Source organism: Bubalus bubalis, chromosome 1 (assembly GCF_019923935.1).
Source record: "Bubalus bubalis isolate 160015118507 breed Murrah chromosome 1, NDDB_SH_1, whole genome shotgun sequence".
In the NCBI taxonomy this organism is placed as follows: domain Eukaryota; kingdom Metazoa; phylum Chordata; class Mammalia; order Artiodactyla; family Bovidae; genus Bubalus; species Bubalus bubalis.
The window spans coordinates 7,416,587-7,440,797 of NC_059157.1; the positions used below are offsets into that span (position 1 = coordinate 7,416,587).

The window sequence follows — 24,211 nt, forward strand, 5'->3', positions numbered from 1 at the left end:
CACTGTCTCTGTGATAACTACTCAGCTCTGCAGTTGAGTATGAAAGCAGCCATAAATGATACAGAAAGAGAGGAGCAGGCCTTCGAGCCAATAAAACTTCATTTACAAAAGTCAGTGTGGATAGAATCTGACCAGGGTACTGCTTCAGATGTCTGAGTAATCACTACCATTCTGATCTTGTGCTCGGTAATACAAAATAAGTAACAAAGCCTGAACACAAAAAGCGCACTTAGTCTCAGCATCTTATGCTTTGACCAGAGACTGAAAACAGAGGGACTTGTTTGTACTCAAACCAGATGAACCTACTCAGATGACTTCTGCCCCCAGTACCTCTGACCACCCCCCAAGACGTACCTACAGAGAAACCACCCACCTGGTCATTCACCTGCAGCTGCAAACTGGGAGGAGTGAGCAGGCAGTACCACCAGCCTCCTCACAAGCAGAAAATGCCACAGGCGTGTACTCATTAAATACATGTTTGTTCGTTTATTTGGGTAGGGGGAAAAAAAAACCTGTTTTTTTTTTTTTTTAATACATTTATTCCCCACGTAACTGATGAATGAGGTAGAAACCCACAAGCCTCCATTCAAAGGTGCTGGTTCAACAGCTTCTGTGAATCTAGCCCCCCGCCCTGCCCCAGTCATCACCGCCCACTCCTCTCTGATCTCAAAGTGCAGAATGAGAGAGTCAGCGGAGGGTGAGCCCATCTGCGAAGTGGATGAGATGGAGCCCTGAAGAGCAGGGCTGAGAAGCAGCTCCCCACATGGCTATGCTCCCCAACTCCATCCCTGCCAAGTGTAGTCCCCACACCTGCCGTTCACACGGTGGGCCAGAGAAGCCCTGTCCCCCACCCAGGCCACTCTGGGCTGTTGTCCCCCGCCCATCCGAGTTGCTGCCCCACACTACGAGGATGCGTGCGAGGCGGGCGGTCCCCAGGATGGAGGGTGCAGAAGCAACCCCTCAATCCTCCCAACACACAGGCCAGCCCGTCACTCTCCCGGGTCAGGCCGGGAGCGGTAAGGACATAAAACAGCCTGGACCAGCTCAGGTACCTCCTCTCAGGCTCAGGTGCTGGACTCCCGACCACGGCTTCACCTCGGACTCACCGGGAAGTGTTCTCAAGTATTCCTTTGACCTCATCCATTTCTTCTTTTCCAAAGTAAACGACAGTGAGATGAACCCTCCCGTCTTGTTGGATGCACATCTCCCTGGAAAACAAAACACGGAAGTCTGGTCCTGGGTCCACGACAGGCGAAGCCCAAATGGATACCTGTTCTGTAAAGTGCAAAAGGGTCCCCCGGGAATGAGCCGCCAGGAAAGCAGAGCACAGGACAGGACACTCTGGCTGGCTCGTCCCAGGATCCGTATTCCTACTTCTCTTACCAAGAAAACCACGGAATTTAAACATGTAGATCTGATCAATGAAAATGCAAGATGCAAAAGGCTGCAGGCTCAACCTGCCTCGGGTCCGGCCTATTGGGGCCGGGATCCAATGTCCAGAACAGCGCTGGGGCCATCCCTTTCTCTGCCACAAGAAGTCTATGAAGGATGGAAGACAGAGCCCATTGTACAGATGAGAACACCGAAGTCCAGCAAGGCGAGACTAGACTCCTCGTCCTTGCCTTTTCCTGTGTGTGCAGCACAGAATAGTCTTAAAGACTGAACAAGCAAAGGTTAAAAGACATGTATTCTTCTGGGGGCTCCAGAAACCCTGGGGACAGCCAGCGTCATGGCGGTGAGGGAGCGACAGGCCAGAAGCACCGCTGCTGGACAGCACTCTCCCTGGCGGGTGGATTCCCTTCATGCTCCCCACTGCCCACTCTGTGGCTGACAGCGTGTGTATGTGTCTGTGCATCATTTCAGCAGATTTCTGAAAGCAACTTAAAGGTACGTTTCTACTTTGCTGCTGTTTAAGCTGCTAAGTTGTGTCCGACTCTTTTGCTACTCCATGAACTGCAGCAACGCCAGCAACTTCCCTGTCCATCACTATCTCGAGGCGTTTGCTAAAACTCACGTCCATCAAGTCAGTGATGCCATCCAGCCATCTCATCCTCTGTCGTTCCCTTCTCCTCCTGCCTTCAATCCTTCCCAGCATCAGGGTCTTTTCCAATGAGTCAGTTCTTCCCATCAGGTGGCCAAAGTATTGGAGTTTCAGCTTCAGCATCAGTCCTTCCAATGAATATTCAGGACTGATTTCCTTTAGGACTGACTGGTTGGATCTCCTTGCTATCCAAGGGACTCTCAAGAGTCTTCTCCAACACCACAGTTCAAAAGCATCAATTCTCGGCCCTCAGTCTTCTTTATACAATTCTACTGGCAGGATGATATTTTGGGAAATGCTGACACCTTGCTTGTCCTTCCATTTCATTCCTTTATTTCTGTGTTGCAACTTCCCTGAACCGCTAGACAACCACCCACATCAGAGTTTCAGAGTCTCCCACCTCTAACTGCAGAGGCCAGTTTATCCAGTGATTTTTACCATGACGTCAAGGAGGAGGGGCTGCCTACCTGGGGTTGTTGGGAAGATCAGAGAAAACATGGTTCCTGCCCTCAAAAACTTTCTTAAGAAATAAATGAGCTCAAATGAAATCATCAGGAAGCTCGTGGCACTGATGAAAAAGTACACGGAATTCTGAAAGGAAGACCGTCCTGCGGGCTGGAATGGCTGGCACCTTGAGGGATGTGCAGCACTGTGGTGCAGAGAGGAGGAGACAATTCCAGAGGGAAGAAGTACCGGGGAGGAGTCTACTGACCCGGGAAAGAGGCACAGCCTTCACCTTCGTTCTGCGAATTCTCTCCCGTCTCCAGAGGAAGGAAGAGAAGATCTGACTGAAACCAGACTGAATTTGGGGCTCTGAGAAGCAGGCAAGGGACCAGGAATGGGGCTGGGGTGCTGACCCTGCTTCAAAACTGAGAGCTTCCCAGCCCCGCCCCTGCAGGCCGAGCTACCACCCACGGGGGACAAACTTCTCTGTACACAAAAGACTCCTTCTGCAAACCTGCCAGAGAATCCTGGGGCTCCCTTGGCTAGGGCCGAATAAAAACACACACAGCATCAGGCGCCTGAAAAACTGCTTTAAAGTGTGCGCACTCAGGAAAAAAAAATCCATCCCAGGATGGATCAGGAGAGAGTCACCCACTGAGCCTGAATAAAAAGCATCCTTGTTTTTTCTAGCAACATCTTTGTTGGCATTTTAAAATCCATCAAAGGACTTCCTGCTTTCAAGGAATAAAACAGAGAGAGACGCTGGACCTTTACTTCTCGTTCACCAGCTCCGGCTTCCTGAAAAGGCAAAGCAGAGTTTATCCTGAGGGCCACCTCCAGGCCCCACTCCATTCATGCATCTACTCCTTCCTGCCTTCATTCAACAAGTAAGAAGTCTTAAAAATCGAGTAAGACATTTCTGCCCTTGAGAAGGTCTCCTTCTGATTGGAGATTGCATGATTAAAACTATCTACACAGCAGCCAACACACGCTGCCTCCCAGGGAGGAACACCATCACCATCTGTCTGATAATTTTACAAACTTTCGTGTTTTTCAAAGCAGGTCTCCCTGGACTGCATCCCCTGAAAGACGAGAGGACGAACACTGAGTCCCATTGCTGTGCGATGCATAATTCTCACTGGAGTAAGACTGTAAAAGAATAACCACGTGTGACTCTGTAGAGGGACCATCCAGGTTTCCTGGGATTCTCCAGAGTTTAGCTCTGAAAGCCCACCACCCAGTAAATGCCTCAGAGCAAACTGGGACAACTGGTCACCCTGCCCACGTCAGGGACTTGACAGCAAGGAATGGGCAGCTGAGAGCGGGAGGCACGGCAGGTCAGAAAACGGCAGTAACAGGCCTAATGAGGCAGAGGAGGGTGGCGGGGGTGTGGCTGATTTCTGATGGGCGATGGGGACAGGTACCAAGGTCAAGGCGGCATCCAGGCTAAGCCTAGACAGGCAAGTGGACGCCCCGCAGGTGGAGAGGACTGGGGCAAGGGCTCTCCCGGCTGAGAAGGTGCGAATGCAAGGAAATCACATCACAGTTCTTGTCTCAGTCAGTCTGCTCTTCAGGAACATCGGGGATGAGAAGAAAACCTACCGAGGCTTTAATCATGTCCTGTGCAAATGAAAAAGCATGAAACAGCCCGTCAGGCTCCAGTGTCTCCCTGTGGTCAGCGAGGACACCAGGGAGATACAGGGAACAGAAAGGGATGGGGGCCCGTCAGAATCGGGCTTCAGAAAGCAAGCTTCTTCGGCTTGGTGGGTCCTCTCCCCTCCCGCACCCCACACTGAAGGACTCACAACTCCTGGATGCCACGATTTGAGGCGCTGAGGCGTGAGAGTCAATAGTGACCCTCGACCATGCCACGGGGACCTACATTCCCCATTTCAGGACAGCAAATGAGACCACTGGCAACTGATGGTTTTCTTCTCTTAAACAGATGTTTCTACATAATCTGGCTCAAATGAAGTTAAAAACAGCCTCTATTAGGCCCTGGAGAGACCTTAATGCAAATAAGGTGAATGATGTAGATTACCATTTCTCAAACATGTGTACCAGAAACTTTTGGGGAACGGCATCGGAGTCTGATCAGAGAATCTCCTGCCCAGGGAGAGGTAGGGGGCGAGGCTGGGTGGGGGACGGGGCTGGGTGAGCTACGCAAGGGAACACAAAGATGACAAAGGGCCTCCCGGATCGAGGCCCCCGTGGGCGGCCTGGCGCAGAGCGTGCACAGCAGGGCTGGGCTGGTCCCCTGCCCACCCAGCAGAGCCCACGCTGCAGCCCCACCTCCGTCTCAGAGTCCATAGTCACTGGTTTCTAAAGACCCAGAAATGTCCAGAAACATCTTAACAGCGCTAAGCAGGAAGAGGATTTTTAAAAGTTCTGCAGAAAATTCAAGTAAAAGGTGTCCCTGATACTATGTTTAAATGTCATAAGTGCCTTGGGAGGGACAAGAGAAGAGTTGGAGGAAGGGAAACGGGGGAACATTAAACAAAAATAACCAGCAAAGTCTGAGAAGGCTCAGAGCAACATGGGGAAGGGTTCTCAGTCCAGCTGGAAGGTGTCAAAATAAAAGTCGAGCAAACTTGCAACTGCAGACAAACTACACAACGAAACGACAGATGCGCTTTTAAACGGATAAGCCGGACGCCAAGGGAGACGGAGAAGCGGAAGAGCAAATGCAAGAAGAGTCTCCAAAAAGGCAGAATGAGGTGATGTAAAAAAAGGAGGGGGAGGTCAGTTTAAGCCAACACACCGCTAGGCAAAGGGAACTGAATCTGAAGCGAGTTCTCCTGGGTGCACCCCCTCTGCTCTGGGCCAGGCTGAAGACGTCCTGGGAGTGAAGGCACCCGGGGCTTTCATGGGAGAGGAAACGGCTCGTGGACCCTGTGAGGTCCACCGGACAGGGACCAGGGCTACCAGACAGCAAGGGAGGAGGCGGCGCCTGCTGGAGTGAAGGGCCATCTCATCTCCATAGCAACAGTGGAGTCTGGAGCACACAGGCCCGCGAGCAGCCCCAGCGCACCTGACCACAGCGGTCCACACGTCTCCTCCTCGTACACACCAGTGTCATTCCCACTGAGGGCGGGGACAGCCCTGGAGCTTCAAGCCGCATCCCTTCTTGTCAGTCCAGGAACATCCCCCATCTCTTGTTCACGGCCTCTTCAATAAAGGCCCTGAGGGTCTCGCTCTAGGAAAATTTTGTCTCACCCAACAAACAGCAGCTACCTTTTCATTAGCCATTGAGGCTGAGGAAAACGAGGCTTTCCATCTGAAAATCAAATTCCTCACATAAAGGAAAGGCTTGTGTAAAAGCAGATTAAAGACTAAAGCGTTAAAAATTAGAGGGCAGCAAATACACTGAGAAAAACTACAAAATCCGTAAGTAGGTCTGAGAAGCAGAGAAATCAGCAACAAAGCAGCAATTAGAACACCAAAAAAGTTCCCCGAAATGGAAGAATCCACTACAACAAATCAGAGAGTCAATTCCTAGGCAGGTTGATAAGAAGTCCAGGGTCCCCAAGGAGGAGAAAGGGGTCTGGGGCTCTCGAAGTGGAGATAGGGGTCTGGAATTCTCAAGGAGGAAGAAAGGACAAATGTCTTTTTTTTTCTCCCTACATTCCTTAGTCTTAGTCACATAAAACATTTTTATCTTTAAGCCTGGAACTGATGATTACACAACTAGGAACTGGATTTGGACTCTGTGCTAAGGATTATATAGCAGCAATGTATCCTGCTTGAGGACAGTTTCTCCTTCCTGAGGGCCTTCTGGCTAATCCTGTTATCTTGAAATGTGGATTGTGGGAGCGGGTCTAGTAAGATCTTTGCAAACCTCCAGACATTCTTCTGATTCATTGTAATACCTTATTGGAGAGTATATAACTCCATTGCTAACACTAGCAAGGGGGCACTCTTTCTGCCCCCTTCTGATGTCTGTGTCAGAAGCTTTCTCTGTCTCTTTTATGCTTTAACAGAACTTTATTACCCAAAAGCTCTGAGTGATCAAGCCCTGTCTCTGGCCCCAGATTGAATTCTTCTCCTCCAGAGGCCAAGAATCCCGGCATCTTTTGGGGTTCAGCAACAATCTTCCACAGATAAGGCAACTGAATTACAGGAGACAGAAAAACAAGACACTGAGCTGAGGCGCATCCGGGTTAAGCGGCCACGAGTCACGATGAAGGCAGGCGTTCTTCCGCCAATTTCAGCAAAGACAGAACAGAGCAGGCCTCACATGCCTCCACGGCGTCGTCATACGCAGAACCTCCACAACCTCCCGCGGGAAGGAAACGTGCCCAAGAGCGTTAAGCCCAGCCAAGGCACCCTAAACTGTGCAGGTGACAAGCACAGAACCCAAGTTCTGTTCTCAGGCACTCAGGACCCTCCTTGAAGAGACACTGACCATGAAATCCAGGCACCCTAAACCTCGGGGATGAAGGCATCGCTGGTGGAGCACTGCTGATGAAGGCCCTAAAGCCACTGACATGCAGAGGCTCTGGTTACGACACAGGGCTGCAAACCCCACTGAGGTGAAAATAACAGGCAGCTGAGACATGGGAGATGGGCCCCGGAGAGGGAGGAAACGTAACCGTGCTCCTCTCTTCTTACCGGGACGTTTTAGTTGATCTAGTCTAACATTAATGTATGTGGTGGAGACACATGACGATTTCAGTCTGCTCAGTTTTGTAAAATATGTTTTACCTTCAGAGCCATCTCTAATCAGACCTCTAATTAGACAGAACTAGTATCTCTCTCTCTCTTAGATTTTTGGACGTGCTGGGTCTTCACTGCTGCCTGCAGGCTCTCTCTGGTTGCGGCGAGTGGGGCTACTCTCTAGTTCTGGGCATGGGCTTCTCATCGCGGAGGCCTTTCTTGTTGGGGAACATGGGCTCTGGGGTGCGCAGGCCCAGTAAGTGCGGTACACGGGCTTAGCTGCTCCATAGCGGATTTTCCCAGACCAAGGATTGAACCCACGTCCCTTGCATTGGCAGGCAGATTCTTAATCCACTGGATGACCAGGGAAGTCCCAGGAACTAATATCTCTTATAGCACAGAAACATTTTCTCAAAGAGCACTAATTTCTTCTGTCATAATGCACATCCTTTTCTATAAGTTTCAGTTCAGTCGCTCAGTCGTGTCTGACTCTTTACGACCCCATGAATCGCAGCACGCCAGGCCTCCCTGTCCATCACCAACTCCCAGAGTTCACCCAAACTCATGTGCATCGAGTCAGTGATGCCATCCAGCCATCTCATCCTCCGTCGTCCCCTTCTCCTCCTGCCCCCAATCCCTCCCAACATCAGGGTCTTTTCCAATGAGTCAACTCTTTGCATGAGGTGGCGAAAGTACTGGAGTTTCAGCTTCAACATCAGTCCTTCCAATGAACACCCAGGACTCATCACCTTTATCATGGACTGGCTGGATCTTCTTGCAGTCCAAGGGACTCTCAAGAGTCTTCTTCAACACCACAGTTCAAAAGCATCAATTCTTCGGCGCTCATCCTTCTTCACAGTCCAACTCTCACATCCATACATGACCACTGGAAAAACCATAGCCTTGACTAGATGGACCTTTGTTGGCAAAGTAATGTCTCTGCTTTTGAATATGCTATCTAGGTTGGTCATAACTTTCCTTCCAAGGAGTAAGCGTTGTTTAATTTCATGGCTATACGTTTAAGTGAGGAAAAACTTAATTCTCTCATTAAAAATAGAACATAAAGCACGTCTCATACTGAATGACATTTCAAATGTGTTATTTTTGTATCTGTAGACGTGCAAAGAAAGGTGCCAAGAACGTTCAATTAACGTTTAAAATGGTTAATTTAGGGAAGCAGGGCCAAACCTGAGTTTTTAAATAACTTATTCCTGGTTGTGTTCTGCCATGTAAACATCTCATTATAGCCATGTATCACTTTCACAAGTGTAAAAGTCAAGTTTAAATTATAAAAGCAAAAAAAAAACAAAAAACAAAAAAAAACTTCCATCAAATTTTTAAACAAAGCATAAAAAATAGGGCAACGGTATAAACATTTCCAGAACAATATAAAAATGTCTAAGACAGAGAGAATCCAAAAGAAGAAAAAAGATCACTCACGGTTCCACTTTCCATGACAACCAGAATGGTTTAGGATCAGTAGTAACAGTTTCCACTGCTGGATGGAAGTGGCTTCACAGAGACAACACTGAACACTGAATAAACATCAGCTTGTATTTTCTCCCAATACTCTTATGGTCATTTTAATGGCATTTAAATATTTAATTGACCAGAGTTTACTTTGGGTTTTGGTGCGAAGTCAGAATGAAATTTTTTCTACTGCTTGATTAGCTGTCCTAAAGCCATGTACTGAAGGATCGATCCATTTCCTGCTGGCCAGCTTGAAATGTCACCTTCACCAAGTTCTGACTCGAAATTAAATAGCCCCAGATATTGGGGCTAAAGGAAATCAACTCTGAATTCATCAGAAGGGCTGATGCTGAAGCAGAAGCTCCAATACTCTGGCCACCTGATGTGAAGACCCGACTCTGTAGAAAAGACCCTGATGCTCAAAGGCAGGAGGAGAAGGAGATGACAGAGGATGAGATGGTTGGATGGCATCATCGACTCAATGGACGTGAGTCTGAGCAAACTCCCTGAGATAGTGAAGGACAGGGAAGCCTGGCGTGCTGCAGTCCATGGGGTCGCAGGACACGACTAAGCAACTGAACAACAAGAACAAGATGATTTTGGGCTTCCCAAGTGGTACTGGTGGTAAAGAATCTGGCTGCCAGTGGAGGAAACATAAGAGACGTGGGTTTGATCCCTGGGTCTGGAAGATCCCCTGGAGGAGGAAATGGCAACCCACTCCAGTATTCTTGCCTGGAGAGTCCTATGGACAGAGGAGCCTGGAGGGCTATAGTCCATAGGGTCACAAAGAGTTTGACACGACTGAGTGTCTGAGCACAGGTTTAAGTATCCCATCTCGCCCAACTTTTCAGAGACCTCAGCGCTCTCAGAAGCTGCTGGACCACGGAGCAGACTCTGCTGTCAGCTCTGCTCCAGCGCCCTCCGTTGAGGAAGGCTTTCTCCTCCTGCTTTCCCAGCCTCTACTTCTAACTATGTGACTACACTCCTCTCTGCGTGAAGCCAGGCTCCTCTCATCCCCCGCAGTCTGGTCGAGGGTCTGGTGCACACACGGGGCCCCCCAGTCCCCAAGGACCCCACTGCCCACGTGCGACAACAGGCAAGGGAACAGTGCCAGGCAAGAGAAAGGGGCTTTGAATTTTTGTTTTTAAAGCTTTAACTAGAATTACTTTTCATTTCGCCACCTCCACTTTGGAGACTCATTAAGGTACTAGTTTTACCTTTTTCAACAATATTTCCCTTCCAGTGTTACTCCTACTGTTAATTATTGGCCATCCTCATGACACCAAGGCAGTGACTGAACTGGGGAAGCCCAGGAGAATTCTGCTCTCCCAGGCTCGGGGCCCTGCGGGGAGGGCTTGGCCAGCTCCCAAGCAGACAGCCCTCCAGGGTGAGGACCACCTCTCGAGTCCAGTTCACCAGGGAGAGGCCTGCGTGCTGAAGCCAGCCTCAGGGCCTTGCAAGCTCCAGGCAGCTCCTTGGCCCACGGATCTCACTGTAAACTCGTCCTGGGAGTGGGCACACTGGCCTCGGGAGCAATGGCTGGCCTTCCCTTCCAGCCTGGTGCCCACCGCCGGGTCAGCCCGCCTCAGCATGTATGCTTCCACCAGCGCACTGGGCCGGTCCGAAGAGAAGGCAGAGAGGGACACGGCTGCACCCGGCGAGGCTGAAGGGAGCCGAGCGCCAGCCACTTCAGGGCTGGAGCCAGAGGGGCACTGCTGACAGGCAAGGGGTGTGCCCCGGCGTGTTCTGCAGAGGAAAGGGGAGCTCAGCCCAGCCAGCCCCTTGGGACAGCACGGCTGAAGGCAGCTCCCGAACCGGAGAAGACAGAGCGAGCCCAGAACCAGAGCCCTGGGCAGAAATCACGGGGAGGCGACTTCAGGTCCAAACAACCGCCAGCTTCCTCTCCAGAGCGGCAGCCTGCCCCGGGGCACAGGCAGTGGCCTGGTCCACACCGGGTACACATGGAGTACACAGCCGGCCCACACCGGGTTCGGGCAGTTACCTGACACACACACTGCACACAGAACCACGTGTCAGGAGCGCCACTGAGGGATTCTGAATGAAGGGACGGTCAGGCCAGAGGACCCCCAGAGACTCCTGGATTGTGACCTTAACATTGAGCTAGAAAAGGGTTACTCTTTCAAGTTGGAGAAAATTTATTAAGGACCCATTTACAAAGCTTAGCCTATTCCCTGGTGACTCAGATAGTAAAGAATCTGCTTGCAATTCAAGAGACCGGGGTTCGATCCCTGGGTCGGGAAGATCCCCTGGAGAAGGACATGATGTCCCACTCCTGTACTCTTGCCTGGAGAATCCCATGGACAGAGGAGTTGGGCAGGCTACAGTCCATGGGGTCGCAAGAGTCGGACAGGACTGAGCGACTGACACTTTGACTTTACAAAGCTTAATGACAAGATGTAGGCAGGACACAGGGACGAGAGCAGCATCCCTCCTGGTGCCTGCAGAGGCGTTCGCATCTCTAGGACTGGACATGCCAGTGGGGAAGGTTCTGGAAGCTGGAATGAGACCATCTTGAGGGGAGGGCCATCTCGACAGAGGCTGTCACCTCTGCTTGAGGGACACATTCAGAGTGAGGTTACAAAAGACAGAAAGGAATCTTGGCACACAAGTGCTGGGCTTCCTGGGATCCAGCACAGTGATGGGCTTTCTTTACTCCCATCTCTGAAACCCGGCCAGGGAGTCGAGGAGGCTTACTCTTCAAATATGGTCACGACCCGGAATGTAAAGTATCAACCACACCCTTATACTGAGCATTACTGGCTTTTAATCCCTGATAGCTCAGTTGGTATAGAATCTGCCTGCAATTCAGGAGATCCCGGTTCGACTCCTGGGTCAGGAAGATCTGCTGGAGAAAGGATAGGTTACCCACCCCAGTATTCATGGGCTTCCCTTGTGGCTCAACTGGCAAAGAATCCGCCTGCAATGTAGGAGACCCGGGTTCAATCCCTGGGTTGGGAAGATCCCTTGGAGAAGGGAAAGGCTACCCACTCCAGTATTCTGTATAGTCCATGGGGTCGCAAAGAGTCGGACATGACCAAGTGACTTTAATGTGCATTTAATAATAAAAGATGAAAAATAAGCTTGATATTCCAAGATGTATCATTAGACACATACGACTTTCTATCTTTAAGATAATCTGGCCAAGCTAGCTGCTGACTGACCTCAAGCAGTGTGAGTGTGGCCCACAAGCGTGCAAGATTCAACACAGCACTTACAAGTCAGGAGCTTGAAGACACATGTAAAAACTACCACTGCCTCCTAACAAAAGCCCGTTGAAGTCTTCTCAAGTATCTACAAAAATGAAGGCTGGGAAACTTCTCGGCATAATTCTACACGTAACCTTGGAGGAGACACGGGTTAAAATAAAAAAGACTCTGAGAGCATTCCAGCCGCTGCTGGAGCGGGGCAGGAAGGGAAGCCGGGCTGCAGCCAGATGCACAGGCGCACAGCCACGAGGGCGGAGGTCTCTGGGGGCTGGGAGAGGGCCCAGTCCACGCTGGGGACAGCACAGCCCCGAGGCCCCACCCTCAGCCACTGCAATCAGAACAGAACCCCCGGGTGTCCGGCCGTCTCTGCAGATCCTGACGAAAACCCAGCCCTCCTGACCCGCACTTCTGAAGGGAAATCTAGCCGCTTTCCAATTGCTCTGAGTGCTCAGTGTCTGACTTTTTGTCACCCCGTGGATGGTAGCCCGCCAGGCTCCTCTATCCAGGCAATTTTCCAGGCAAGAATTACTGTAGTGGGTTGCCATTTCCTGCCCCCAGGGATCTTCCTGACCCAGGGATGGAACCCAGGTCTTTTTCATCTCCTGTATTGGCAGGCAGATTCTTTACTACTGTGCCACCAGAAAGAAAGAAGAAAGTGAAGTCACTCAGTCGTGTCCGACTCTTTGCGACGCCATGGACTGTAGCCTACCAGTCTCCTCTGTCCATGGAATTTTCCAGGCAAGAATATTGGAGTGGGTTGCCATTTCCTTCTCCAGGGGATCTTCCCCACCCAGGGATGGAACCCAGGTCTCCTGCATTACAGGCAGACGTTTTACCATCTGAGCCACCAGGGAAGTCACATCTAATTGCTCCAGGGAAAAAGGCAAATACAATGATCAACTTTACAGGAAGAAAACAGAGCCGAGCAGGGAGAGAAAGAGGCCCGCATGGCAGGCGGGGAGGAGCCACCCGCGAGTCACACACACCTGAAGTTCTGCATGAACTGCCGGAACTTGTCCACCCTCCTGGCCAGCGGCACGATGACGTTGACCAGTGTGCTGGCCATGTTCAGCTGCTCCTTCTTCACCTTCATGATGGGGCCGAACGGCCGGAACAAGACCAGGCGTCTGAACTCGTGCTTGTGGTCCCCTCGGAACGTGAGCTCATACAACGTGCCTTTATCCCTCTCTGTGCGGTAGATCCCTGTAAACAGACATGAGGGGAGAGCTCTGAGAACTAACTCAGCTGCCAAGTGGTGCGTATCGCCGGGAGCTAGCACGAGATGTTTTGTTTACAATTCAGAGTAAATCTCCACGTCTAATGATCATTAGAAAACTCAAAATGCTTCCACTCAAATCCCCAAAGAAATGAAAATACCGTCAATTTAAAAATCACAGTTAATGAAGACCCTAGAAAAACCACAACCAAAAAAATGTGCAATGTTGGACAGAAAACTGCATTTATACTTATTCAGGGGTCTTAAAAAAAGGATGGTGGGGAAATATGCCAAATAAGATCATCTGTGATGTTAGTCGGGGTTATGGTTTTTCTTTTCTGCTATTTATCTACATTTTCTGCCATATGATTAAACACTTTAATATTATACTTACTGCTGCTGCTAAGTCGCGTCAGTCATGTCTGACTCTGTGCGACCCCATAGACGGCAGCCCACCAGGCTCCCCCGTCCCTGGGATTTTCCAGGCAAGAACACTGGAGTGGGTTGCCATTTCCTTCTCCAATTCATGAAAGTGAAAAGTGAAAGTGAAGTCGCTCAGTCGCGTCCGACTCCTAGCGACCCCATGGACTGCAGCCCACCAGGCCCCTCCGTCCATGGGATTTTCCAGGCAAGAGTACTGGAGTGGGGTGCCACTGCCTTCTCCTAAGAAGTGTTAAAATTATCTCTTAGAAACGACAGCCATTTCAGAAGAAGTGACCATAATGATCTATGGGGGCCACTGGGGCCATCACGTGGGTCACGTGGCCCCATGGAAGCTTCTGGAAGCACTGAAGTAGATGAAGCCTGTGGGACCAGCTCAGGGGTAGGCACCCATCTTACGTAACTTCACCTGCCGAAGCAGCACAGCCAGCGTGGCAGGGCCAGCCTACTGGGGCCACAGTGGGCCCTCCGAGTATCGCGGTCACTCAGACTCCACCACATCCTTCGCTGGGGTGACCACAGGCCCCAACATCTCCGCTCAACCGTGGGGTGAGGCTCCTGGGCCTGACCACACAAAACATCCCCACTTTGTGAGTGAACCCTTCATCCCCTGGTGCCTCAATTTCACACCTCCTCAGGGTCACTGGGCTCATGGGTATTTTCCTAACATCAGAAAAAAAACAACAATCAAATCCGATGAAACACCAGACGGGCTTCCTCCTTTTCTCTGCGATTTGCTGGGTTTTCTCCTCCTCGTCCTTCATTCCCCTGTGTGCTGTGCTGTGCTTAGCCGCTCAGTCGTGTCTGACTCTTTATGACCCCACAGACTGTAGCCCACCAGGCTCCTCTGTCCATGGGATGCTCCAGGCCAGAATGCTGGAGTGGGTTGCCATGCCCTCCTCCAGGGGATCTTCCCGACCCAGGGACTGAACCCAGGTCCCCTGCATTGCAGGTGGATTCTTTACCAGCTGAGCCACCAGGGAAGCCCTTCCCCTCCTATTCCTCTCCGAGTTCCTCTCTGGCCGGGACTCAGCCCCAGGCCAAGCATCTACAAGGCTCGGAACACAGGCATCCGCCGGTGGTCACCCATCTCCAGGCCTCTCGGGACCCCTCCTCCTTCTGTCCTCACCCCCGCCTTTTGTGGGGACTGCCGGTCTGCTGCACAGCGTCTCTGTTCTTTGCCTTGCACCGAGACTATGCGGCGGCCTCTCTCATTTCCCTCTGGAGCCACAGAGAGGAGCTCGGCCAGGGCTGCGACTCATCCAGGTGCTTCACCCCCGAGGGCAAGGGGACTCTGGAGCTGAGTGCAGGCTGCGAGGATGGACAGGGCAGGGCCCCCTACTGAAGCCCCTGGGGCTCCTGGTGCAGGCTGGGGAGGCTGAGAGAAGGTCTGCAGAGCTCCCACTGGGGCAGAATCCAGCCTCCCTGCAGGGCCCACTCATGGGAGAAGGGAGGCACTGCTCATGAGGCTCGAAGGAGGTCTCTGAAAACGCGAAGCAGTTCCCTGCAAAGCCTGTTCACGCTCTCGGGCAACTGGTCCTCGTAGAGCACACAGGCACCTCCCTCCTCTGCTGCAGCCTGGAGCCGTGGGAAGCCAAGCTCCCAGGGCCTGGAGGAGGTGGGACTGAGTCGGAAGGGGTCAGCAGACTAGCTGCATCTCCACTGGGCGAAGACAGACCTGTGACCCAGCAAGCCACCCCCGGGAAAGTTTGCTACGGAACTGAACCTGCAGATAACAAGGTTTCTCAAAACAGAGTCATCCTCTTTCTCCTAACCAGGGTCAGAATCATTAACTTTTAAAAATCTAAACCAGGGTCAGAATCCTTAACTTTTAAAAATCTAAATCCACAGAAGGTACTGGTACAGGCTTCTTCCAAGAGGTAGGCATCTATTTATAAAGAACCAGAGAATGCAGCATTTCTTATCATTAGTGATTCCTACAACCATGCCTTTGGGCAGCACCTAACAAGCACACCCCCCACGTGCCTCCTGGAAAAGCCCTCAGTGGTGGAAACTCCAAAGATCCTCGCTCAGAGGGAAAGGAGCTGAAGCTCTCTGGGGCAGGACCGGGTTTTCAGCCAATGAGCTGCGTGCACAGGGGCAAACGCAAAGCCACTCGGCCGCACGAGGCCCTCGCTCATCACATTTTATAGGATGGTGTCGTTCTTACACACTCTGCAAAATTATAGATCAAATAAGGACCGGAGCTGGCTGAGAGCTTAGTCTAGCACCTTTTCCGTCTCTCCACCCACAGGAGCTGAGCTGACTTTGAGTCTGGTGTTTCCGCTACCAGTGTAGGCAGACTCGTGTTTATCCTCTGGTCCTTCCAGGGGGGCCGGCCCCAGGACCGCTGACAAGGTGGGGGCAGCACCTCCAGGAGTCCAGGGTGCGGCTCCCAGGTCTGCGGCACACACGTCTGCTCCTTCAGTAGGCGAGGAGCTCACCAGATGGGTGTATGACCCCGACCTGTCTTCCACTTGGGGCCTCAGAAGTCACAACGCCAAAGGTCCCTGCCTGCCACACGCCCGCACCCTCCTCCCCACCCTCCTCAGTCTGAGTGGGCATGGCGGCCAGCAGCCCACTGCTGAGCCCAGAAACGTCTCCACTTTCACCCCTGCCCTCCCTACCTTGCTGCGTGGAGCCCAGCCCCCCAAGCTGGATCCCTCCGGGCCTCTGACACCCCTGGCCCATGTCCAGGTCCACCCTGCACCGACCCTGGGCCCTTAGCTTCCCACAGCACCACCCTGCTTCTGCTCTGCCCTAGCTAAGAAGGCCCCCGGCTTCCCATGGCCCAAAGTCCTAGGACTACATACAGCCAGGCCTCCAAACCCTCCCTCTCAGTGAAAGTCGCTCAGTCGTGTCTGACTCTTTGCGAGCCCACAGACTATACAGTCCATGGAATTCTCCAGGCCAGACTAGTGGAGTGGGCAGCCTTTCCCTATTCCAGGGGATCTTTCTAACTTAGGGATCGAACCCAGGTCTCCTGCATTGCAGGCAGATTCTTTACCAGCTAAGGCACCAGGGAAGCCCAAGAATATACTGGAATGGGTAGCCTATCCCTTCTCTAGAGAATCGTCCTGACCCAGGAATCGAACTGGGGTCTCCTGCATTGCAGGCAGATTCTTTACCAACTGAGCTACCAGGGAAGCCCCAAACCCTCCCTCACCCACCCCAGACTCCTAATGACTTGAGGGTAGGTCCTGCCCCACTTCATGTGAAATCAGATTTATATCAAGCACAGACAACTTCTCTTCCTCCTGGAGAAACTGGTGGGAATGTGAAGCGGTGCAGCTGTGGAGAAGAGCCTGGCAGTTGCCCTCAGAGATTAAACACAGAATTATATAATATGATCCAGCAATCCCACTTCTGGGTGTGTACCCGAAAGAGCTGAAAACAGAGGCGTGAGCAGGGGCTGGAACCCACATTTTCACAGCAGCCAAAACGGAGGCAACTCAAACCTCCACCAGCAGATGAACGGATGGACAAAGTGCAATCCATACACACAGTGGAATACTACTCAGCCTTAAAAAGGAATAACACTCAGAGACATGCTGCAACATGGAGGGGCCTGAGAACGTGCTAAGTGAAGTCAGTCAGACAGAAAAGGACAACTGCTGTGTGATCCCACTCCCACGCTATCTCTAGAGGAGTCAGAGTCAGAGACAAGAGGCAGGCTGGTGGGCACCAGGGGCCGGGGCGGGGGCGGGGGTCAGTGGTCACTGGGGGCAGGGTTTCAGTCTGATGCGATGAGAAAGTTCTAGCAATGGGAGGGGATGGCGGTTACACACAATGTGAGTGTACTCAATGCCCATGAACAGTACACCTAAAAACGGTTAAAATAAGGGCCTCCACTGGCAGTCCAGTGGTTAGGATTCTATACTCACTGCCAAGGACATGGGTTCGATCCCCGGTCAGGGAACTAAGATCCCATAAGCCATGCAATGCAGCCGAAAAAAAAAAAAAAAAAGGTTATAATTGAGGGCAGGAGGAGAAAGGGACGACAGAGGACGAGATGGTTGGATTGCATCACTGACTCAATGGACATGAGTTCAAGCAAACTCGGGGAGATGGTGAAGGACAGAGGAGCCTGGCATACTGCAGTCCATTGGGTCGCAAAGAGTCAGACACATATGAGCAGCTGAACAACCACAAAACCGCTATCCCGTGAAAAGGCCAGGCACTTCCTCAAGACACAGGTCCCCAGCGGCCCCCCCTCAACCCTCACCCATCACCCTTCTAAACTGGACCCTCCCCGCCAGGAAGATGCTAAGACTCTCTCAATCCGAAGTCCTCTCTCTCTCGCTCCTCCACACACGAGGGCCTGAGAGTTTGAGCCCCTCCGTGTGGAGCTGTTCTGACACATGATGCGCGCACCTGGGGGATGGTCCAGTCCACCAGTCCACGGTGGACTCCTCTTACAGACGAGCAGAGCGAGACCCAGGGCAACTGTCTCCTCCCTCGAGCCCCCTTCCACACCCAGTGCCATGCCCTCAGAGCAGGGGAAGAAGCAGGAGCAGGAACACCAGCAATCAGAGGAACAACATCATTTCTGTGCTGAAAACCACGGCCGGCAGCTCCGATACCCTCGATAAACCTTACCTCCCCTCCACCTGCCCCAGAGCTTTAACCCTTTCTTTTACCCACAACTCTAACAGCTGTTAATTAACAATTACCTGAATTCAGAGCCTACCACACATTACAAGTAATAAATTTTGAAGGAGAAGATTTTCATGAAAAGAAAAAAAAAAAAAACAACTTTCAGGGCCTCCCTGGTGGTCCGGTAGTTAAGAATCTGCCTGCCAATGCAGGAGACACGGGTTCAGTCCCTCGTCTGGGAAGATCCCACATGCCGCGGAGCAACAAAACCCAGGAGCCACAATTACTGAAGACTGCCCACCCATCCTCGACAACAAGAGAAGGCACTGCATTGAGAAGCCCTCACATCACCATTCAAGAATGACCCCGCTTGCTGCCATTAGAGAATGCCAGCGCTCAGCAGCAAAGACCCAGCACAAGAGGGAGAGGGTGGGAAGATTTGGGAGAATGGCATTGAAACATGTAAAATATCATGTATGAAACAAGTCGCCAGTCCAGGTTCGATGCACGATACTGGATGCTTGGGGCTGGTGCACTGGGACGACCCAGAGGGATGGAATGGGGAGGGAGGAGGGAGGAGGGTTCAGGATGGGGAACACATGTATACCTGTGGCAGATTCATTTTGATATTTGGCAAAACTAATACAATTATGTAAAGTTTAAAAAAAAAAAAAAAAAGACCCAGCACAGACATAAATTAATAATCAGGCTTCCCTGGTGGCTCAGTGGTAAAAAATCCACCTGCCAACGCAGGAGACATGGGTTCGATCCCTGGGTCAGGAAGATCCCCTGGAGACGGAAATGGGCAACCCACTCCAGTATTCTTGCCTGGGAAATCCCATGGACAGAGGCGTCTGGTGGGCTACAGTCCACAGGGTCACAAAAGAGTTGGATACAACTTAGCAACTCAACAACAACAAAATAAATAGATAAAAATTTAAAAATACATATTTCTGGAAAAAAGTGTATGTGGAAAGAAAATATGTAAAAGGCAGAAATGCGGACAGTGGTAAATACCGACAGGCCGCCTCCTGACAGCAGGTGGGAAGGGGACGGTCGTATGTTGTTACTATTTTTTAATCTATCGGAAATGTCTGGGATAATACAAAGAAAAAAAAAAAACCCTCTACCCCGTAACCTGCCTGTGAACACACCCCTATAGAAGCATATCCTCCTTGGCCTGTTCAGAAGGAGAGGCTGACACTCCTGCGTAGGATTTTACTCCACAGCGGAACTGCTGATGCTTGTGGGCTGCCATTATCCCGAGAAGTCCGCTGAGGTGGGATGTCTCACTCCCGGGCACACGGGACAACAAGACATCACCACGGTGTCCTCTGTCATCAGCTCTATTTTTTAAGGGGAAGCAGCAGATGTTTAATATTTGTGAAAGACTGCAGCCAAGTCCCCAAATGCTCAGAAACCTACAATGTAAAGAATTCCCCCCATAAAAACAGTAAAAAGGCTTCCTGCTTGCCTCCTACGCCAGGTTGCAGGGGCCCCTGCAGACACCTCCTTTCTCCTGCATCTCAGCACATCAGCTCACAGCCGCTTCCAGATACATCCTGACTCAGGTTCATCACCATTAACTTTCTCTAAACATTTCTCATTTGATGATACGTGGCTGCACTGAGATCCTTGCTGAAATAATTCACAGGTCATCTTTTTACTCCTATTCACTGCATTTGTTCATGCCGTACATCCGTGCCGACAAACTCAACACTTGGTTCTTAATCTATCAGGGATTTCTGAAAACCTCACTTACTGAGGGTTCCTCCCAACTTCATCACCAGTACTAACAGTGGATTTTCTTTTCAGAGCCATATTTTCCCCACAAAACTATGTATCAGCTCCATGAAGGCGACTGGGTATCTGATATTAAAGTGGGAAGCAAAGGCGTGTTAGGACTTTCCAGGTGGTGTTAGTGGTGAAGAACCTGCCTGCCAATACAGAAGACACAGGAGACACGGGTTCAATCCCTGGGTAGGAAAGATCCCCTGGAGGAGAGCATGGCAACCCGCTCCAGTGTTCTTGCCTGAAGAATTCCATGGACAGAAGAGCGTGGAGGGCTACAGTCCATGGGGTCACAGAGTCAGACATGACTTAGTGACTTAGCATGCACACGTGCACACACACCAAGGCACATTATGATCTCAGTGCAGCAGGGTGCTGGGTTCACCAGGTGCCCCGCCAGCCACACACCACTCAGAGTCAACTGACATGGTTATTTTTATCCTTATTGATTTTCCCTATGGCTATCATTCACCATGGATTGTGTTATCCATCAGAGATATGAAGAGGCACATGATAAAAAATGACTGCGCTCTCAGAATTCACATTCTAGAGAGGAAGGCAGACAGACACACACAGCACGCTAAGCTCCTAAGCGTTCCCCGCGGTGCAGGGAGCAGAAAGGAGGGACCGTCCACCTGCTGAGGGTGCGGACAGGCTGACAGACGACATTCCAGCGGGACTAGAGACCGAGTGGGCATGTGCCAAGACTGCAAAATCAGAACATTCTACGGAAAGACGGCAGCGAAGGCAAAGATACTGCACAAACAAAACCAGCTTGTCCTGTGTGGCAAAGCCGAGGTGGTTCAGCCAGGCTGGGGCACAAGGCAGGGGTGGAGGCGAAGCTGGGCAGGCCGATGGGGCAGAGCCCTTGGGCCATCGGGTCATCACCAGGGCAAACTCGCCCGGAGCTCCAGGGAGAGGCGAGATCCAATCAGAGCCCTGGCGTGACAGCAAGGGGTATTCAGGACAAAGGGAGAGGGCGAGAAGCTGGAAAGAACCCGTGACTCAGTAGGAAACTGAGAGCGCCAGCAGGAGAGAGGTGGAAAGGGGTGGAGAGACCCCCGTTAGAGGTGGGAGGGTGGGCGCAGGGTGGTGGTGGGAGTCAGGTAGGCTGCAGGCCAGGGGGAGGGCTGTGAGTTAAGAACAGAAATGCTGACGTGAAGAGCCACGTGGGCAGGTCTGAAGCTCAGCAGAGGGGCCTTTTTTCAGAGGCCACCCCCTACTTTGAGTGGAGCTGCAGCAAATGCAAGGAATGGGAAGAGGAGCCCCGGATGCGGGCTTGGCATGTTCCCACCGGCAGGCAGCAGGCGCTGGCGGCCAGCAGGGAGGCGGCGAGGTCAGGGCAGGCGCAGAGGCAGGGGAGGGCGGCTCAGCCAGGCAGCATGGTCAAGGTCAAGCAAGACGAGGACAGGGTGGCCCCCAGGGCGGCCAGCAGCCCCCCGTGACCGCCGCCACGAGGCTCCAGGAGCAGTAGGCGCTGCGGGTGAGAGGTCGAGGGGCAGGGGTGAGCTGGCCAAGGAAGCATCTTTCTTCTGTTTCCCTCAAGCAGTCAAGTTCATTCCTGCGCGGGGACCTCTGCCCTTCCCTTCCCGTCCGCCTGGGATCCTGCACCAGGCCGGCTCCGCTGGGTCTTGCCCGCCTTTCAGATCTCCACCCAAGTGGACCTCCGCCAGGAGGCATCTCCCGCCCCCGGGTCCCCCTGAACACGCTCCCCACCCTAGTGCTGTCCCTGCCTGTGACCTGCCCCCCCCACCTTCTCAGTCCTGTGCACCACACCCCACACCAGCCCCTCCCACAGCAGTCAAGCCCCGAGGGACCCAGAGATCTGTCTCTGGGGTGCAGGGGGCAGACAGAGGGGAGGAGGCGGTGCTGGGTAAGGAGGGGCGGCCACAGCAGAGCAGCAGTCAGAGGAAGTTGAGGGAGTTGACAGCGCCTTCTTTTCTTAAAAATAGGAGAGCCCACGGTGTGCTGAGAGGAAGACGCAAACAGAAACGGATCGCGAGAAAACAGGGAGGGAATGAGGCTTGTGGGGGGGTGGGGGGCGGAGTCCACCCCCAGGGAAGGGCCACACCTCTGACCACACCCAGCACAGCGCAGGAAGGGGGCCAGCGGGTGGACTGCAAGGGGGCGAGGAGGAGGGGCGCCCAGGGGAGGGGCAGGCGAAGTGAAGCAGGAGGAAGGGGAGGCCCAGTGGACAGGTTGGGGCAGGCAGAGGTTGGGGCAGGTGGGGCCGGTGGGTGCTGGGGTGACCGTGCAGCAAGGCGAGTGGGCTTCCCCACCCTGGGCAGAGGGCGTCTATGAGCCGGGCAAGGGCACGCACACACGTCCCCAGCAGGAGAGGAGGGGAGAGACCAGACTCCCTGATCCGGGCGGCTCTAGGCATCGTGTGCGGGGTCAGGGGCTGAGGGAACTTGCCGAGGTCTGGCCTGAGCCGAGGTGGGGTGGGGTAGAAAGAAAGGCAGGGTCGGGGGGAGAGAAATGGGCCCAAGAGAGGAACCACAGCTCAGGGGCCAAGGTCAGACATGACCACAGAGTCCCAAAAACTGGCTCCTGAGGACATGGAGGCTTCATGGAGGAGCAGGCTCTCGGGGAGACCAGGCTCAGGTACGGCTGCCCTGGAGTCGGGCCTCCCCCACCTCGCCACAACTCCCGCCCTCACATGGCAGGACGGACTCCAAGCCCATGACCTCCTCTCCGGGGATGGGTCTCCGCAGGTCCTCCTCTCTCCTCTAAGGAACCGACATGGAAGCCGCACAGGCGATGCCGCCTGGACGGAGCAGAGGGGTCCCGGGTTCTGGAGCAAACCCTGGGGGTGGGAAGTCTTCTCCCCTTATCACACTTCCCACCAGCTGCTGGCTACCTCTCTGAGCATGTGAACAGTAAGTCCAGGCTGTGGGAACAGATGCCAACTCAAGACATAGCAGCAGCAACGCACAGGGGTGAAGGGTCAGAGAGCAGAGGCTGTGGGACTCCACCCTGGTCTCTGGTGACCGTGGGTCATGTGTCCACAGCTACGCGCCCAGCCCACCCCCGCGGAGAGGCCGTGAGGCCCGAACAGCTGCACCAGGTTTACAGACATCATCTCAGTTCTAAGGAAGTTTCTACAGGACCTGCCGTCCACCGCATCCTCTTAAGAGGACAGAACAGAGGCCTACACAGGAACTGATTAACTGGTCCCAGGTCATTAACGATGCATTCAGGGGGTGACGGCAGGATGGCTGTGAATCTAAGAGCCGGTCATGGCCAAGGTCTTAAAGGCCAGTTAACCTTGACATCAAAAGTGAAACTCGCTCATTCGTGTCTGACTCTTTGCGACCCCATGCACTATACAGTCCATGGGATTCTCCAGGCCAGAATACTGCACTGGGTGGCCCTTCCCTCCTCCAGGGGATCTTCCCAACCCAGGGACCGAACCCAGGCCTCCCTCATTGCAGGCGGATTCTTTACCAGCTGAGCCACAAGGGAAGCCCAAGAATACTGGAGTGGGTAGCCTCTCCCTTCTCCAGGGGATCTTCCTGATCCAGGAATCAAACCAGGGTCTCCTGCATTGCAGGTGAATTCTTTACCAACTGAGCTATAAGGGAAGCTAACACCAAAAGGATGATTATAACTCTTCTTTCTTTTCTGTCCTTCCTTTCTCTTTGAGATTGACTTTTGAGAGGAGAAAAGCATCAACAAAGATTCTTCAGAAAGCTAATCGCCTGTACACAATACATTAGAGAAGTGAGTCTTAAAACTCACTTCTGGGATTTAGGTTCAAGATAGTGCAGTAGAAGGAAGTGAGCTCATCTCCACCGGCAAGAGCACCAAAATTACAGCTAGCTGTGGAACAACCATTGACAGGAGGATGCTGGCACCCATCAAAAAAAGACACCCCATGTCCAAAGACAGGAGAAGCTGCAACAAGATGGTGGGGAGTGGGGCGCAGTCACGATATAATCAAATCCCACACCTGCCGCTGGCTGACCCACACACTGAACAATAGTACCAAAGAAGTTCTCCCACTGCTGTGTTGCTGAGCCCCACGTCAGGCTTCCCAGCCTGGGGATCAGGCAAAGGGACCAGGAATCCCCACGGAACCTGACTTTGAAGGCCAAGGTGACTGGACTGCAGAACTTCTACAAGACTGGCGGAAACCGAGAATTCACTCTTGGAAGGCACAAGCAAAATCTTGCATGCACCAGGACCCAGGGTAAAGGAGCAGTGACCCCACAGGAGACTGAATCAGACTTACCTGCTCGTGCTGGAGGGTCTCCTATAGAGGCTTGGGTGGGCAGTGGCTTGCCAGGGGGACAGGCGCTGGCAGCAGCGGCCCTGGGAGGTGCCCGC

The 24,211-nt window shown here is 52.6% G+C and overlaps 1 protein-coding gene across 8 annotated transcripts in view; it reads right to left on the reverse strand.

Moving 5' to 3' along the window:
* CSGALNACT1 (chondroitin sulfate N-acetylgalactosaminyltransferase 1) overlaps window positions 1–24,211 on the reverse strand; it is a 338,580-nt gene that overhangs the window by 26,853 nt on the left and 287,516 nt on the right. For all 8 annotated transcript variants that reach the window (XM_025275393.3, XM_025275498.3, XM_025275451.3 and 5 more), the window contains 2 exons: window positions 12,825–13,041; window positions 1,107–1,208 (listed from right to left, as the gene is read on the reverse strand). In XM_025275393.3, coding sequence (XP_025131178.1) covers window positions 1,107–1,208; window positions 12,825–13,041 — 319 coding nt within the window. The remainder of the gene's footprint in view (window positions 1–1,106; window positions 1,209–12,824; window positions 13,042–24,211) is intronic.